Source organism: Peromyscus maniculatus, chromosome 4 (genome assembly GCF_049852395.1).
Source record: "Peromyscus maniculatus bairdii isolate BWxNUB_F1_BW_parent chromosome 4, HU_Pman_BW_mat_3.1, whole genome shotgun sequence".
Classification (NCBI taxonomy): domain Eukaryota; kingdom Metazoa; phylum Chordata; class Mammalia; order Rodentia; family Cricetidae; genus Peromyscus; species Peromyscus maniculatus.
Window position 1 is genome coordinate 82,535,585 of NC_134855.1, and position 17,887 is coordinate 82,553,471.

Sequence of the window (17,887 nt, forward strand, 5' to 3'; positions counted from 1 at the left end):
AGTGATACATGTTTGTCATTGAGTCAGGGCCTCCAGATGTAATGTCCACATCCAGGCACAAAATACAGACTACCTCTCACCAGGCGTTTGTGCTCTGTTCTGGGGAAGGTCCTTGGGCTTCCAAGAAGGGAGATAAAGCACCATCTCTCACCAATAATACATTTGCTTGGGGGATTCTCCTTAATTCAAACAGTTCAGTACTGGATAATTCTAAGTCAAAGAAAAAGAAAGAGAAAAGAAAAAAAAATACTCACAATAGAGACCATTGTGTTCCAGCACTTTAAACATAGTGCTTGGCTTTAATTCATAACAATAATGAATTATTGTTCCTTCCCCATTCCTTTACCCCTTCCTTCCTTCCTTCCTTCCTTCCTTCCTTCCTTCCTTCCTTCCTTCCTTCCTTCCTTCCTTCCTTCCTTCCTTCCTTCCTTCCCTCTTTTCTTCCTTCCTTCTCTCCTTCCCTCCTTCTCTCCTTTTCTCCCTCCCTCCTTCCCTCTTCTTTCCCTCCCTCCCTCCCTCCCTCCATCCCTCCCTCCCTCCCTCCCTCCTCCCTCCCTCCCTCTCTCCCTCCCTCCCTCCCTCCCTCCCTCCCTCCCTCCCTCCCTCCCTCCTTCCTTCCTTTCTTCTTTATTTCCTTTCTGTCACACTCTCTTATCAGGATAACCATGAAATCACATGAGTAGGATTACAGGCTTGTATTACCACGTCTAGCTTTTAATTGTGTTTCTTGAGAAAAATGAATGAATTTTGCAATGAATCCAATGCTAGCTTCTACTTGGTATTCTGTCTCTATAAAATGGCTTGCTTTCTTGGCCAAAGAAAAGCACAAATCTGAGTAGAATTGATTTCCCACACTTAATACCCAAACCAACTACATCTTTAACCAAGTTTAAAAGTTGGTAATGTTCACTATCAAATATGTCTTCTGGAAAGCTTTTATATTTTATTCTCATCTTTCTCTCTTAAATTAATTTTTTTTTTGTGAAAACTCACAAAGAAAAAAATCCAGAGCCTTTTTGTTTTAGTGGGAGAGCTTTCCTTTTCCATGATTCAGAAGGCTGCTGCATATAAGGGACTCACGGGTCATGGCTGGGGGTGAGCCCATAATATATGCTCAGCTCTCTAAACTGTCATGGAACAGAAAAATCACATATTGAGGAGTAGAATTTTCTAAATCCATTAAAATATCCATGAAAATTTAAAGTGCAATTTAAATCAAGAGAGCCACATATTTCAAAGCATACTTAAATGGACCACTATCTAATGTACTTTAAAATTTTTATGTATCATACCTACAAAAACTTCGGTAGATTGTTTCTATGTATTTTCATGTGTGTCCAGATTCATGTGTTTGGGTGCACATGGAGTCCATAGGACAACTTTGGGTATCATCCTTAGAAAGAGCTCTGTATCTCCTTTGAGACAGAGTCTCTCACTGTCCTGTATCTCACCAATTGGACCAGACTGTCAAGCTGACAAACCCAGGAATTATACTTCTGCCACCTTAGCGATCAGTTACAAGCTTGTCACCAGTGTTACCAGGCCAGGCGTTTTTACGTAGATTCTGGGGCTGGAACTCAGATACAGAAATGGAACTTACAAACTCATACTTGTGAGGCAAGCACATGGCTATCCTTTAGCCCTTGGCTGGATTACTTTTTCTTCTCATGTTACTACTTTTAGCTTCCTAAAAGAGTGTGCATATGCTTGTGTATATGTATATGCATTTGTTTTAAGAGAATGAGATATTTTATAGAATTGACTACTGCAATTTCATATTTTGGGTTAATTCAGTGATACTTATTGAGAAATAAGTGTATTATGAGAATCTAGGCAAGCCTGTTCATCTAAATTAAATTATTTATTTTCTGTGTATCTACTTCAGTGACACATTGTCCAACTTCAATGGGTGCCTGAGGGCAAACTGGAAACTATTTGATTTATGCAAGCCAAAGACAGAATAACATTAAATTTAATGAAAGGAAGGGTATAACAATAATAACTGGCAGGAAGCTTGAATTTCCTTTATGGGTATGAAAAGAATCAGGTTTGAGTGTTACACAATCACATGAAAATGGGAAACTCTGATTTGATAAATTGTAGCATAAGTAACAGTCCTGATTGTACCGTACCTCCATTAGTGAGTGCAAGGGGATATAATGCCATATACTGCTTTTAAATTATTTATTCTCTCTGAATTTTTTCTTACTTTATTACCTTTGCATCTCTCTTTGAAATGCAAATTCACATTCTGTATTATAAAAACAAAAGACTTTACAAATATAAAATCATACTGTAATATCAATGTGTTTTTTCCAAGTGAACAGGGTTTACCCTTTATCCACATGGCCACCGATTTTTCTCTGTGAGGACTGAGTAGCATGAACAATTATACCCAAGGTTCCTTTCCTTTCTTACAGATCCATGCTTTTACAAGTGCATCATTTCTTGGACAGTTACTGTTACTACAACAGATGTCAGGAGGCAGGCAGTCTGATGATGGAATCTGTCGTCCACATAGTTCAACAGTAGATGAGACTTCAAGGAAACTTGCAGTTCTTTCAGAAATGAATATAACTTTATATTAGAAATTTTAACTTAGAACTTTTAGACTGAAGCTAATTATTATTTTTCAAAAGACAATAGGAAAGACAAACCTGGTTGATAAAAGGTATCATCTTGTATCTGAAGTTTAGATTATAGGAAAGTATATAATTTAAAATTTTACTAAGAAATATAATGCAAATCAAAAATTAAAGTACATTTGCATATCTAAGCTATTTGGTACCCTTTCCATGATGGAAATCTGTCAGTCTGACCGTCAGGCTTTTTCATTCATTTATTTTCTCTTCTATCAATTTCTTTTTATTAATGTTATATAAACTGAAATATGCCAAATGAATTTCTCACAGAAGAGTAAGTCTTTTGATAGATCATGAGTCTTTCAACAATATCTAACTAGAGTGATTAATTAGATCAGTTGAAATGTCTATAAGCTTAACTCGCTAGGCTACAATTTGACAGTTTTGCACACAGGAAACTTGTTTAAATGCAACCAAAATTTCCCTCAGACAATCTTAAGTAAGACTGGTAGTCCCTGATGATTTTGACCAGATTCTAGGCACTGTATAGTTATACTAGGAAGTCCCTCATGGTTGAATAGGCTGTGTGAGTGGTGATGGCCAGTAAGTTGTAAGTTGAAATAATGTTTGCTAAATTTTTGTTATTGTGACTGGTCAGAATGTTGCCTGCTCCATCAGTTTATGCTGTGGAGTGAATAAATGTGGTGTGTCCAATCAATCTGTGCTGGAACAGCATGTTGTTATAATGTTAAGATTGGATAGTTACAGGGTATGTTAAATAACGTCTGCAGCTTGTTTGTAGAAAGAAAGCTTCAGAAAACCACAGCCATGCTCACTTGTTTGCCCACTGTGTGCTGTCTGCAGCTCCTTTGTACAACTCTGCAACAGATTTGAGCTGAAAAAAAGAAAAACAACTCTATGCCAGAACATTTGAAACCACTTATTACCTGACCCTTGAAAGGAAAGGTCTATCAACTTCTAGCCAATGTTCGTGTGTCTTGTTTGGTGCCTTGAAGATTAGAGTATAGAATTGTCCTATCAGGGGGCTGGTTTTCCCATACTATTTTTATCTAAGCTTGGATATTGTGGCTTTTTACCCTAATAGCCTCTTGTGTTCAAACAAAACTAGATGTTTAATAGGCTCCAAAATTACTAGACTCTAAGGAGTGTTAGTATTTAGCTTCAAGGTGTGTGAGTGGGATGGGTGGAGGGAATGCCATAGTATAGAGTGTAAATTTAAATTCATTATTCCTTTTGTCCACAAGTGAATGAATTTAGGACGTATTGAGGACTATCATCTCTTTAAAATAAAAGTGTAGGTTTTTCCACAAATAGTGAGAGGATAGAATATCCAAGATATCCTTATTAAATCTTGAAGCCATGGTGACATTGTTCATTGTCCCCATCACCCTCTTTTCCTGAAAACCTTTAGCATCAACATAAGCTCCGTAAGAAATAAAAATGCCCATCAGTTCTAGCTCTTAGGTTTTCAGAAATGAGAGAAGAGATGAAGAATTTACAAATGTCCTCCAGAAAAACATTATCTTTGCTTGACTAGTTAGACCTAAGTGAAATAGGTATGAGGTCCAGGATGACACCAGCATACACTTCTGGTAATGATGGACATTATCTGCTCAGTCTAACTTCTTTTCTTGGCTACATTCCATCTGGGCTGTTGAGGTAACTCCTAGGTGGTACGTCACTTCCATTTTTTTTTTCCGAGCAAACTCAATGCTTCTTACTTTCTGAAGCATCTCTTTCAAACTTTGAATAGTGTGTTTTTTCCTTACAAACTGACATTGAAAGACCTCATAACAAAGGTTCCAACACATTATTCGATATAGCTCTGTTCCCACTGTGCTAGAATCTCAGGTGTCACACATCATCCTTCCTTGAGGGTTAGCTTCTGCTACTTCTGCTGTAGGAAAGACAAGTATGGTTTTTGTTCTTTGAGATGAGGTTTCTCTGTGAGGTCCTGGCTGTCCTGAGACTTTATCTGTAGACCAGGCTGGTCTTGAATTCACAGAGATATGCCTGCTTCTGCCTCCTGAGTGCTAGGATTGAAGGTATGTACCACCACTACTCGACAAGTATGTTCTAACCCAACACTCTGTTTCTCCAAGGCACAGGTTTTAAGCTCTTTGCTGAAGTCTTTCATTGTGTTCATAGCCTTCAACTCTGGCAATGAATGGCATCTGTATCTTTTTTGTTTGCATGCATGTGTTATCTTCCTTAACTACGCCACAAACTCCACAGGGTAGAATTCCTAAATCTACTGACATCTTGAATAATATTTTGTAAGCAATACTATATGTTGAATGAATAAATAGATGAATAACACAATTGTCTTTTGCAGTGTGGGTAATAACAGAAGTAGTGTGAGCCATTCTACTTTGATTTGGGTGTTTGTCATCTTTCTGGAATATGTTGTGAGGTAAGGGCCTTGCACTGAGTAGATGGTTCTTTTATTTGAACCACTATCATCTTCCTTTATTTAACTTGTATTTATATCTGTGTTCTTCCCATAGGCATACAAATGTTCATTTGCTTATTTTATTCCTCAATCATAATTTCTTCATCATCTTTATCCAATAAATAATAGAAAGATCAAATAAAAATGTCATAATTATTTAATGCTTACCATACAGTCTTAAGTTATATATTAATCCTTACAACAATATATTAATGGGTGCTATTACCAATTCTTCTTACAAATGAGAAAACTGAGGGATGCTAACTAAATCTCTTAAGTTATATTACCACATGGCTAGGAAGTGAAGGAGCTGGGAGAGTAACCCAGTCTGTCTCCACACCCACTTTCCTAATCTGCAAACAATTACCCCCTCAATTTTCTTTCACTTGCTCTCCTTTTAGAAGCTGTGTCCAGTTATCTTTTACATGTTTGTTGGTTATGTCATGTAGGTTTAAGCACTGAGCCCTAGAATATTCTAGGGAATGATATGGCCATTGATAAAAAAACACACAAAAAAGCTATAAAGTTATGTTCCTTACATTTAAAGGACTTATGATTTAGTTGGCCACAGAAAGTGCATACATACCGAATAATGATTGGTAAACATCAGAGTTAAGTTCTAAATTGGTTAGTGCAAACAAATCAAATCTAATAGATGTTAGAGTTAAAGGAAGGAGATCTTAGGCCACTGTACTTATTTACAGTTGAATAGTTTAGCAGTGTACAGTGAGGTGCTAATTGTGAAATACAAAAACACTGCACCCAAAGGAGTTTAAGGAGATTGGAGGATGATAATATATCTCAAAGAGTGTTACAAAAAAAATGGAGATCAGTACTGGTAGTTACTTTCAAAGAATTTCATAGATCAGGAAGAACTTGATTTTAAACTCAAATTTGGACACGCTGTATTGGGGGAGATTGTTCACAGGTATATGTGCATGCATGTGTGCAGTTGAGTGAAAACACAAATGTAAAAATCACACTGTCTCCTTGTTTGCTATTGTATTTCTACCATTGGTTAGTGTCCATGGTTGTCCTTTTGAAACAATGCAAATGCTTAAACCTCTCCTAGATTAGTTATAAGCTGGCATTTCTGGTGATATTTTATTTGTACTAAAATGTTATTTGTATGTTAATAAATAAAGTTGCCCGGGGGTCAGAGCTATTAGTAAGCCATAGGAAAGCTGGGTGGTGGTGGTGCATGCCTTTAATCCCAGCACTTGGTAGGCAGAGCTAGGTAGATCTCTGTGAGTTCAGGGATACAGCCAGCGTTGGAGACACACACCTTTAATCTCAATACCAACCATAGAAGACCTGGAGGTCTGTATAGACAGACAGTGACGAGGTGATCATGTGGTTGGATTTACAACCAATGAGAAGGCAGAACTGAAAGTCTATAAAGACTTTAACACAGAAAGTAGCTCTCTTTCGGAGAGGTAGGACCACTGCAGGAGGAAGGGTAAGGTTTTAGCTCTTAGCTCTGACCTCTTGGCTTTCTTCTTTGCATTGGTTCTGTGTTTCTTATTTAATAAGACGGTTGGTTACATCTATAGGCATTGACCTTCAAAGTATCTTTAAAATACTCAATATTACATAAAGTCCCCCATGATTTTAACATGAAGATGGGATTGAGAATATGGAAGAGTAAGGACATGGTATCTTCCCATGCCATCATTTGGTAGGATGGATTTATAATGATGAGTTAAATGTGATCAAGGGTCTGCAGTCAGCACTCAACAGACAGCAAAATGATGTACTAAACAGAAGGGTCTGAGAAGAGATGAGACAGATGGATAAGAGGGGAATTAGAAAGACTGCTTAGAAAGCAATTATAGCAATTATGAATTAGGAAGTTGACGCCTTGTTTGAGTGATTTTCTGGAAATAAAAAAAAGTTTTAATCTAAGAATTTTCACAAAGGCTTACTAAAGGATGAGGAAAAAAGAAAGCCCCAAGAAATTAAATGGCAGGTCCTTCGTAAATACAAGATTGCCTTAGTAAACCTTTTTAGGGTGATACTTGGAGTATGACAGTGTAACACTTTTGAAAAATCATATTCAAATTTACATAAATCAACATTTAATATGGATGAACTTTTCCTAATATTAAAATCCTATATGGGTGTGAAAGAGTCCTGTTTTCTGTTAATATATTTGTGTATATAACAAATGCTTTTTCTTATATTTATGCTTCAACAAATGTGTTTCTCCTTGCCTAGCTCCCATGTCTAACCATAAATAGAGTGAAATATACTCATGTATTAGTTCTAATTACCTAATTTATGGTGTGTTCAATGGGCCATCTTAGTATGACATTTGGCTACAAAATCAGACTTCTTACCTCAGTGTGGCTTGTTGCTAGGTTGGAAAGCTGGAGAGAATCAATTGTTGGCATTTTAGGAGCCCAAGGATGTCAGGAACAGTTTCTGAGCCTCCCTGGCTCTCCACTCACATTCTGAGCCCCCTGGCTCTCCACTCACATTCTGAGTTTCCCTGACTCTCCACTCACATTCTGAAATTTCCTGACTTTCCACTCACATTCTGAACTTCCTTGACTCTCTACTCACCACCATTCAAAGACAGTTTCTACAGCTCTAGTGCCTGAATACAAGAGAAGTCACAGCAGGTCATAAGGGGCTTCCCCAAGGTCCTGTGCTTTGCATTATGTCTCACTGGCTAGTCCTGTAGCCAATAAATTGTTTCAGCTAAGCACATTGTCCAGGGCTGTAATGGTGAGAAAGTCACATGGCTGATATGTGTCCATACAGTCTATCTTTGGAAGAGAATCACATTTAGCACTTACTGCATCTCAGGCACCTTTCATATGAATGACAACTATGATCCTCATTGTCACCAAGCCTTGATCTGTCCAGAGAGAAAGACATGAGCCAAACTGTGACACACACATACATACATAATGGAAGGCATGTTAGCTAACATAGGCAAAAAGTTTGCAAGTGATTTTTTCTTTTATAACTTTTTTCATTTTGTATTAATCTTATATTAATTTTTTGGTATATTGCCTTAAATTACTTTGGAAAAAAGTAATTGTGTGATTAAATAAACACATCCAATTTACAAATAAAACCAATAGCTCATCTGTGACTTAATCTGCTTTTAATATAATTTCTCATCACTTAATAAAGTATCTTAACTTGGAGGTCTTTGGGCGTTAGTCAAAATCAGAGTCTAGAAAAAATTTCCCTTGTTTTGTCCCTTTCTTCATTCATTCAAAATAATAGAGTGCTGTACATTGGTTTTGCCACTTGCTTCATGGCAATGGTGATATACTAGTGACATTTAAGAGACTTTAAATGTAACTCTATATCTAGTGTTGTTTGGATTGTTTGGGAGGTTTTTTTCTCTCTATTCTGAGTGCTACTGAGGATAAAGCCTCCAAAAGTAGTGTGGTCACTAAAGACCAACCCCAAATAAAACTAGAAACCACTGCCACGTTCACAGATGACACAGACGTGTAAGAAACACGAAAAGGAAGACAGCGGAGTGACTCTTCCGAAAGATACAGAGTCCTCAGCTACAGAGTCCAAGGACACAGAAACAAGGAACATGCCAAACAAAGATCTCAAACATTTCCTGGTGAAAATGACCAGTGATCTCGAAGAGGATACAAAGAAGCAGACGAGCAGTGTGAGGAAAGTAATCAGGACCAGGATAGGAAAGCCAACAACATGCAGGACACAGTCAACAAAGTGGATGAGAGAATCAGCAATGTGGACATAAGCCCCAAAAGGAAAAGACATTCTACAAGGAAATTGAATTGGGGGAAAATTATAGAAACCATGGAAATGAAGCTTGGTGGAAGGTGTGAATAGAGTAGGCCAAGTACAGAAAGAATACCAGGGTCGGAAGGCAAGTTAGAAGAAACAGTGCATTCATGTATCAGTGAATAAAACGTGATGGGCCAGCATGGACACAACACCCAAGAGACAAAACCGAGAGCCTACATAGTTGATGAAGGAGCTAAGAGTTAAAAAAAAAAAAAAAGCTCAGAGGATCTATTTAATAAAATCAGCAGAAAAATCTCTCAAATCTGTACAAAGATTTAGATATTAAAACAGTAGGCATTTAGAACCCCCACAAGGCCAGAGGAACTTTGTGATATATTAGTCTAAGATATTAAAAATACAAAGTGAAGTAACAACATTAAAATCTGTAAGGGAAAATATTGACTTACCTATTAAGGCAGACACAGAGTTTATCTCAGAGCCTATCAGCAATCCTGAAAGCCTGGAAATCATGGAATGATGTATCACCAGACATCATATTGACAGTCAAGAATTACCAACTGAGACTGCTACATACAGAAAAGCTCTGTGTAAAAGTGGATGCAAAAATGATTACATTGTAAGAAAAGTACAGACTAAATCAGTTCGTTACTCCCAAGGCAATGCTTTCCATGTACTCAAGGGGTACCGAACACAGAGAAGAATACATGTCATGAAAGAAATACACAAACAGAGGAGAGGGAGGATCAATAATGTCCAATAAGTAAAAGAAAGAATAAAAAAAGAGAGAGGTGGAAGGAAGGAAAAGAGGGAGGGAGGGAAGAAAGGGGAAAGAAGGAAGGAAGGAGAAAGAAAACCAAAGCACATTGTGGTGATTAAAATGAAAATGCCTCCCCACAGGCTCATATATTTAAACTAGCAAAACTCTAATACTAATATGAAAGAGGAAAAAAGCAAGAATTCAATAATTCAACAAACCAGAACAACATCAAAAATGTTTCAAGAGTCAAAAACATCTCTCAAGAATAATCTTAAATGTGAAAATTCTCAATTCACCAATAAAATGATGCAGACTAACTGACTCAACTAAAAATCAATCATTGAACTTCTCTCCACTATTCAGCCACCCAGACATAGAAAGACACAGAAGTCACTGTCTTAGCCAGACTCCAAATGGATTTGAGCCTAGTGAAAGCGGTGGGCTTGTCCAATGGGTAAGACTGCTAGTCTCCTCCTCCTCCTCCTCCTCCTCCTCCTCCTCCTCCTCCTCCTCCTCCTCCTCTTCTTCTTCTTTAAGCCAGGGTCACCAGCTTATCTTTTAGGTGACACTTCAGCTCCATTCTTCCCTGTTTGGGAAGTAGGCCGCTGCACAGTTGGACCTGTCTTTCTTCTCTTTTGTTTATCCGCCTGTTTCTCCAGCCTTTTCAGTTTTCACTTTCTTTGTGAAGTTCTGAAGCTCTTCCTCTCTTTCCCCTCTCTGCAATACAGTTTTTTTTCCTGGTACCCATCATTTACCAGGTGACATGGAGACAGCTTCTAACTGGTAACTTCAGCAAAGTTTTATTTTTCCACTTTTTAAATTGAGTAAAAACGCAAAGGCTCCCATGATTTCCTCATATTGGCAGCATTCAGTCAATAACCCATCCGTGAATGTCAGATAATGTGATTGTATGGAGCACTTGCTCCTTCCTGTGATGTACTTAAGAGAACATGTTTCCTAAGAGAATCTGAGATCCTTTAAATGAGCCAGTGAGCAGGTGTGATAAATAGTCATGAATAAAAGCAGAAGTTGGTCTACCTTCTCAGAGAGAAAGCCAGTTCCCAAGTGGTTTAGTTTCCAAGAGGGGGATTCTATTACTTCCGTTTCTCTCCCTCTTTCCATCCACAGCATCCTTATCTTACGCTGTCTGTTCCAAGCCTTCAATGTGCTCCTCAGGTCCTCACTGGGACCATTTGCTGTCCGGTCCTGTGTTCCAGTTTCCTCACCTGAGGCTAGCTTACTGTGTAGAGTGAGAATGGTCAAATACTCAGCAACAGGCCAGAACTGAGGGGAGAGCTAACTTCTTTGACTTGGAACAGGAGGGAACTATGCTCTAGGTGAGAACAGACAGGACCTGGGATTCCCTCAAGAAACCAGATTGGTCTTATTTCACAAACTAAGTATATTCTTTATACCAAACTCTCGGATATAGACAAATATGTTAATGGTGTGTAATATTGGCTCCCGGAGTAAAAAACATGATCTCTGAGATAAAATGTTGATGTCTTATTAAACAGACATTCATTTAGTATCTTTTGGACTATACATTTTTTAATTGGTGCATTCTTCACAAGGATTTGTGAATGAATAATAAAAAAATCATCTCACACTTACCTTGTTTCCCAGCACTTGCCTAGGTGTGTTGCTTAGCTTACTTATGTATTTGATAATGTTTGAACTGTCTCTACTTGTAGTACTCAAGGTGAGTGTTATTATCCTTATTTTATAGGCTAGGTAACAACAACAACAACAACAACAACACAAGAGATGTCCAAGCTGTTGTTAGAGGTGATTTTGTTTGCTAGGGTCTTGTTATTTTCCTGAAAACACAGTAGTAACATCTTTAAAATAATAAAATAATGTTATCATAATAATACTTAACTTCAGATTGAGGAACCCAGAAGAGAAGGAATAACATGCTTCAATAGGACTTACAGAGACTCTGTGCCCAGCTTTTCCATGGTGCCTTCCCCTGTAGTCCCCCCACCCTTCTCTTGGGCCTTATTTCTTTAACAAATAGCTCTAGCTCCTCCACTTTCCCCTCAGAAAGGATCTGTCTGTCTCTCAGGAATACTTGGACTTCCCCTGTAACTCTAGCATATTATTTCGCTTGGAGCTCGACTGTGCCTTTCTCAGACACCCTTCCAGCCTGTATGAAGGGTTCCTTTTTACGTTTTACGGTTCTTTGTGGGACCTACTGGAAGCACACTTAAGGAATTTTGTTGTCTTCAGCATGGTCTTGCAAAGTAGCCCAAACTGAATTTCTTTTACCTGATGATCCATCAGATTCCTGAGTAGCTGGGATTCCAGGCATGAGCCATAGCTATTGGCTTAAATCATTCTTCTTCTTTTAAAAACCATGTACTTTCTGGGCCGCCATTTTCTTTTCTTTTCTTTTCTTTTCTTTTCTTTTCTTTTCTTTTCTTTTCTTTTCTTTTCTTTTCTTTTCTTTTCTTCTTCTTCTTCTTCTTCTTCTTCTTCTTCTTCTTCTTCTTCTTCTTCTTCTTCTTCTTCTTAAACTTCTTCTTTTTGGTTCTTCGAGACAGGGTTTCTCTGTGTAGCTTTGCGCCTTTCCTGGGACTCACTTGGTAGCCCAGGCTGGCCTCGAACTCACAGAGATCCGCCCGGCTCTGCCTCCTGAGTGCTGGGATTAAAGGCGTGGGCCACCACCTCCCGGCCCGCCATTTTCTTAACCTCATGACAAGTGCTTAGAAAATGTCAGGATCTTATTATTCACTGAACAAAAGAAAGAATAGAAGGGTACTCAGTGTAAGACGTAAGTGCGGATGAGGAAAGGGTGGGTGTAAAAGGTATGGTTTTTAGTCATCATTAAAGACGAATTCATGAGTGGGTGGAGAAGAGATGAGATGGGCTCTTGAGGTGGGAAGAGTGCCTTGCATCAGTATTTCGTTATACAAATATTTGCTCTCATAAACACATTTGCATGCGTGCTGTGACGGTTTCAATGAATACCTGATCCCTACTTAGTAAAATTGTTTTAGGAAGGTTTAGAAGGTGTGGCCTTGTTGGAAGAGATGTGTCACCGGGAGTGGGCTTTCAGGTTTCAAAAGCCTATGACAGGTCCAGTCTCTCTCTGTACCTCCTGCTTGTAGATTAGGCATAAGGTCTCAGCTACTGCTTCAGCACTATGCCTGCCTGTATGCTGTTATGATGGTCATGGACTCTAACCCTCTGAAAATGTGAGCTTCCATGAAAAGTTTTCTCCTGTAAGTTTCCTTGGTTATACTGCCTCTTTACACCAATAGAGAAGTGACCAAGACACATGTATAAATAAACCATATATATGATTTATTAGAATGACTAACATGCTATGGTCCAGCTAGTCCAACAATGGCTGGTTATGAATGGAAAGTCCAAGAATCCAGAAGCTGCTTAATTAACGAGGTTGGGTATTTCAACTGGTCTTCAGTAGACACTGGAATCCTGAAGAAGTAGGTTTTAATGCCAGTTAAAACAATGGACTTTCTAGCAAGGGGAAGAGAGCATCTAGGCAAAGAGCAAAAGCTTCCTTATTCCATGTCTTTATATAGGCCTCCAGCAGAAGGTATGGTTTAGATTAAAGGCATCACGTGTCTTCTTGCCTCAAGATCCAGATTAGAAATGGACATTTCCACTTCAAATTAAAAAAAAATTTCTCTTTGGTGTGCCCTTCATTATTGATTTTAGTTAATTCCAGATGTAGTCTAGTTGAAAACCAAGAATAGTCACCACACCACCTCACCCTTGTGCCCTAGGTAAGGCATAACAGAACAGCCGAGGTAAATTCTGTTCCTGACAGTACTCAATTTTAAGATTTATTTTTTTTTAATTTTGAAATTTGTGGTGTGTGTGTGTGTGCGGGTGTGTGGTGTGTGTGAAGGTGCCAAGGGAGACCTGAAGAGAACACTGGAGGTACAGGCAGTTTGAGCTGCCTGATGTGGGCGCTGGGAACAGAACTTGCAGAGTACACACTTAACATCTTAACTCTCTAGCCTCTTCCACTGGAAGTTTCTTTCTCTGGCTCTCTCTTTTTTTTTTCTCACAGAAAACCTCTGTTTTGGGCTATTCTCATAGGATGTAATTAACTCAAAGAGCAATTCTTTTTATGAATAGCAGTTCTTACTTTTTTCAAATATTGCCCTTTTAGATAAAAAACAAAAAAGCAAACTAATACTGTTCTTGATAACAAAAACCATCAAATACTTCAAAAACAAGTATCTCCTTTCCACAACTCCCAGAAGCAACCACGGTTGTCAGTCCTTGTGCCGTTTTCCTGCAATGTCACCTTACAGACAAGCTTCTAACTCTGCTGGCCCTCTTCCCTTCCTCCTCTGTCCCCTGCACCCCACTTGCCCTACTGCTCCCTGTTTTCTTCCCTCCCCATTTGTTTTATCAGGTCATATCTAGACAGTATCCTTGCTTGGCTAACTAACGTATTTTTAAGGAATATCACACGCTGTCCCTTCCCCAGCTCGACCGTCCAGTTCCCTTATGTTCTCGTTCCCCCTCCCCTCTCCTCTATTGCCCCGCCCACTCCCAGTTCATTCATGGAGATCTCATTTATTTCCCCTCTCCTGGGTGAGCCATGCATCCCTCTTTGGATCTTCCTTGTTAGCTAGTTTCTCTGGAGCTGTGCGTTGTAGTCTGGTCATCCTTTGCTTTACATCTAGTATCCACTTGTGAGTGAGTCCATACCAAGTTTGTCCTTCTGAGTCTGGGTTACCTCACTCAAGGAGCCCTTCCATACCCTTTTGAAGGAGGGGACAGAGGGGCATGTGGGGGGATGGAATGGGGGGGAGTAGGAGGAGGCTGGGAGGAGGATCTATGGTTGATATGTAGAATGAGTGGAAAATTTCTAAAAGAAAAAAAAGAAAAAAATCACACGCTTTACATATCTGCCTTATATATAGCATATAAATACATCTTGATTTTATTTAACTGTTTCAATGTTGATAAACGTATGCTACTTTTCAGTCTTTGGTTATTACAAACAATGATGTGATGATTATTCCTGCATTTTGGAATTTTGTATGCATTTATCTGTATGTGTTCCTACAAGTGAATTGTTAGCTGAAAAAGAACCCAACTGTTACAGATATTATCACCTTACCTTCACAAGACCAGACATGAGAGAGACTGTTTATCCAACCATTAATGATAGATAGAGGGTAGATGCTTTTAAATGTTGTTACTTTACTAGGGAAATACTTTAATAGTTTAGCAATCTCATTAGTTTACAGTCTGTACTTCTCATCACTGTAAATTATGTCAAATATATTTTAATATATTCAAGGCTTTTAATTGATTTATAATATGGTTTTGTGTCCTTTTTCAATTCTCTATTATGCTGTTAGCATTTTATTTATTTCAAAACTATATAAAGAGAAATCACTCTGTTTTCATATGTACTGTGTATGATTTTAATTACTTTAAAGTATGCTATTTAAGTGTTCTGGTGTTAGTGCCAGAATAACACTTAAAATAGGGCTATGGAAATGGGTCCATGAGTACAGAGCTTGCCAAACCTGAGTTCAAATCCCCAGAATGCACCAAAAACAGGCAAGTAACCTGTCTCTAAAATCCCAGCATTCTTTGGCGGGATGGCAGATGGACACATGAGAATCCCAAGAAGCCCGAGATCCATGTGGACATGTAGACTATCTCAAATAAGGTAGAAAGTGGGAAGTGACACCGACCTTGACATGTGGGCTGTGCTGCACACACCTGCGCTCATACACGCAAATACACACACACACTCTCTCACACATGCACAAAAATATGAAAATAGTTTTTGGATTCAGTTAGTCAGTTCAGTGCCACATAAGAGTTAGGTGGATTTCTGTAGTTAATGTATTTATTATGACCATTTACCTACTATCATGTCACATAGTGATAGAATAGTGTTAAATCAATCCAATATTTAATGTTTTGCAACAAGTGCCATTGTCTGCTGACTATTTGGCTGGCTCATAAAATAGCTATTTAAAAGCTGTTGTTATTTACAGCTATTTCATTTGGGAACTAGCATCATTTTGATGCAAAAAATTTGAAATACAGAAATAAATAGAGTGCTAGTTTGTTACAAGTTTCCATAAGTCTTAAAAGCAGAAGGGATTCACCTTAATGTATACAAATTTGAAACAATTTGTGTAGTATCCCAGAATGTGTGATACAGGTGGTGTCAATCTATTACAAATGTATGAAGCAACCTCACTGAGGGAGATAGGGAGAAAGGATGTAACCCAAGCAGCTATAAATAAGTGACATCTATGAGACTAATTTCCAAGGAAACCGCACATAAGCATGTGTTCAGTTGATAAAAAAATACTTATCTTTATCAACAATTCAGTAACACTATATGTGAATGACAGGTGGTGGAAGTTAGGATTTTTACTATTGAAGTGGGAACTTGCCAACAAGCAATAGGGGAAGTCTGGAATGATCCATTAATTAGAGCTGGGCATATTAGTTTGAACTCAGGATAAGCCTAATATAAACACAGATGGTTAAGTATTAAAATGTGTATATGTATCTGTGTTTGTGAACACATATTTTTGCTTTCTTTGTCAGATGCAATGACTTAGGAACAGTAACATCCCTCAGGGCCAAGTCTTGGTTTATGATTACATTTTCTAATAAAACAGATGAAGGCTCTGTGGGAAAATGGGGGATTTTAGAACTAGGGCAGTAAATCTTCAGGGAAGTGTCTAAAACTTAGAGACAAGCTAAGCCACAAGTGTATCAAAGGACATACTTGGAAGAGTAGCTAGTGGCCCAAACAGGAATAAGCTAGGCCACCAAAAATGAAGTTTTGGATTTTACAATGTAAAAAAAAATATTGAAGAGTCTATAGTGGTATAAAATTTATTGTATAAGCAACTAAGGAGGAATGGACAAATTGAGACATAGTTAGGTCTTCTTCAAGGAAGTGAGTTACACTCCTAAGGGTTTTGTTTTTTTTTTTTTTTTTAGAGTAAATATGGGGCTGGACATATGACTCTGCAGGTAAGAGCACTGGCTACTCTTCCAGAGGTCCTGGGTTTGATTCCCAGCTCCCACATGACAGCTCACAACTGTCTGTAACTCTAGTTACAGGGGATCCAATATCCTTTTCTGACCTCAGACACCAGGCACACACGTGGTGCACATACCTATACATAGGCAAAACACCCTTACACATAAACTAAATAAATAAAATAAAAAGGGTACGTACAGTGTAGAGTGGGGGAAATGTAGCCATGAAGTGGGAAAACCTGGCAAGGTCTACCTTTGCTGACTAATAAGCCAAGTTGATGGGTGCTCACTTTAGATGACAGGAACAGCTCTTTAGCTTCATGGATTTCCTCCTAGACCAACATTCCAATTGAATCAGAAGGAAAACACAGCCAAGTCATCCAAACTGTGGGTTAGTTTCTAAGATACCTGACCAGCAACCTTAAAACTATCAAAATAATCACAACAAAAATGGGTCTGAGAAACTGTAACAGCCAAGACATGTTTCAAGGAGACCGCAAATGTAATATATCTGGTGTCCTTAGGAACAGATAAACAATGGGAGAGACCAAGGAAATCTAAATGAAGTCAGGAGTAAAATATCAGTTTTGGTTTATGAATTTTAAAAATTGCACCCTAATAATATATTGCATAATAATGGGGATGGCCAAAATGTCTCTCTTGAGAATTTCCACCCATGTTCTGAGTGTGTGTACTCACCTTTTCCTAAGAATTTCTGAGTCTCTTAATGTTTCTGTTTAAATCTATATTAAATTTATTTTTTAGTAAATTCCAATTTTGCTTATTAAAAATAATAGGTGAAAGTAGCATTGAGCATATGGGGACACTCTATTGTATCTTTAAAATGCTTTTGTAAACCAAAATCTATTTTAAATTATAAGTGATTTTAAAAGATTTTTAAAAAAGCTAATTATGGTGGCACAGACTCATACTTTGGGTATTGAGAGACAGAGGCAGGAGGATTGCTGTGTATTTGAGGCCAGCCTAGATTGCACAGCAAGTTCTAGGTAGGACAGGGTTACAGTGTATGACAATGTTTGCCCAGTGTTCTTTCCATCACAATGTAGTTGACACTTATCTACATGGACACTGCAACTCCATGAAGAAACCTTCAGAAACGAGTGGCAAACCTACTTATGCCACCATAGTAAAGGCCCTCTGGTTCTATGTCTCGATACATTCCAAGTTTTGGATGAAAACCTCAAATAAATACATTCATGGGCTTTGATGACAACCTCTGCCCTTCCTTCAGAATGTTCTTCCTCAGCTTCTTTGACAGGTGTTCCATTCCTACATACTACAGCAGGAGTGTTA

General features: G+C 38.3%; 1 protein-coding gene across 10 annotated transcripts in view; it reads left to right on the forward strand.

Moving 5' to 3' along the window:
* Nucleotides 1-17,887, forward strand: part of Dcdc1 (doublecortin domain containing 1) — a 404,056-nt gene that overhangs the window by 133,716 nt on the left and 252,453 nt on the right. Inside the window, exon 1 of one of the 10 annotated variants that reach the window (XM_076570237.1) lies at nucleotides 16,540-16,564. The exons of the other annotated variants lie outside the window; for them this stretch is intronic. Within the exon in view, the coding sequence (XP_076426352.1) occupies nucleotides 16,553-16,564 (12 nt within the window). The 5' untranslated portion in view covers nucleotides 16,540-16,552. Of the gene's footprint in view, nucleotides 1-16,539; nucleotides 16,565-17,887 lie in introns of those variants that run through there. 10 annotated transcript variants of the gene reach the window in all.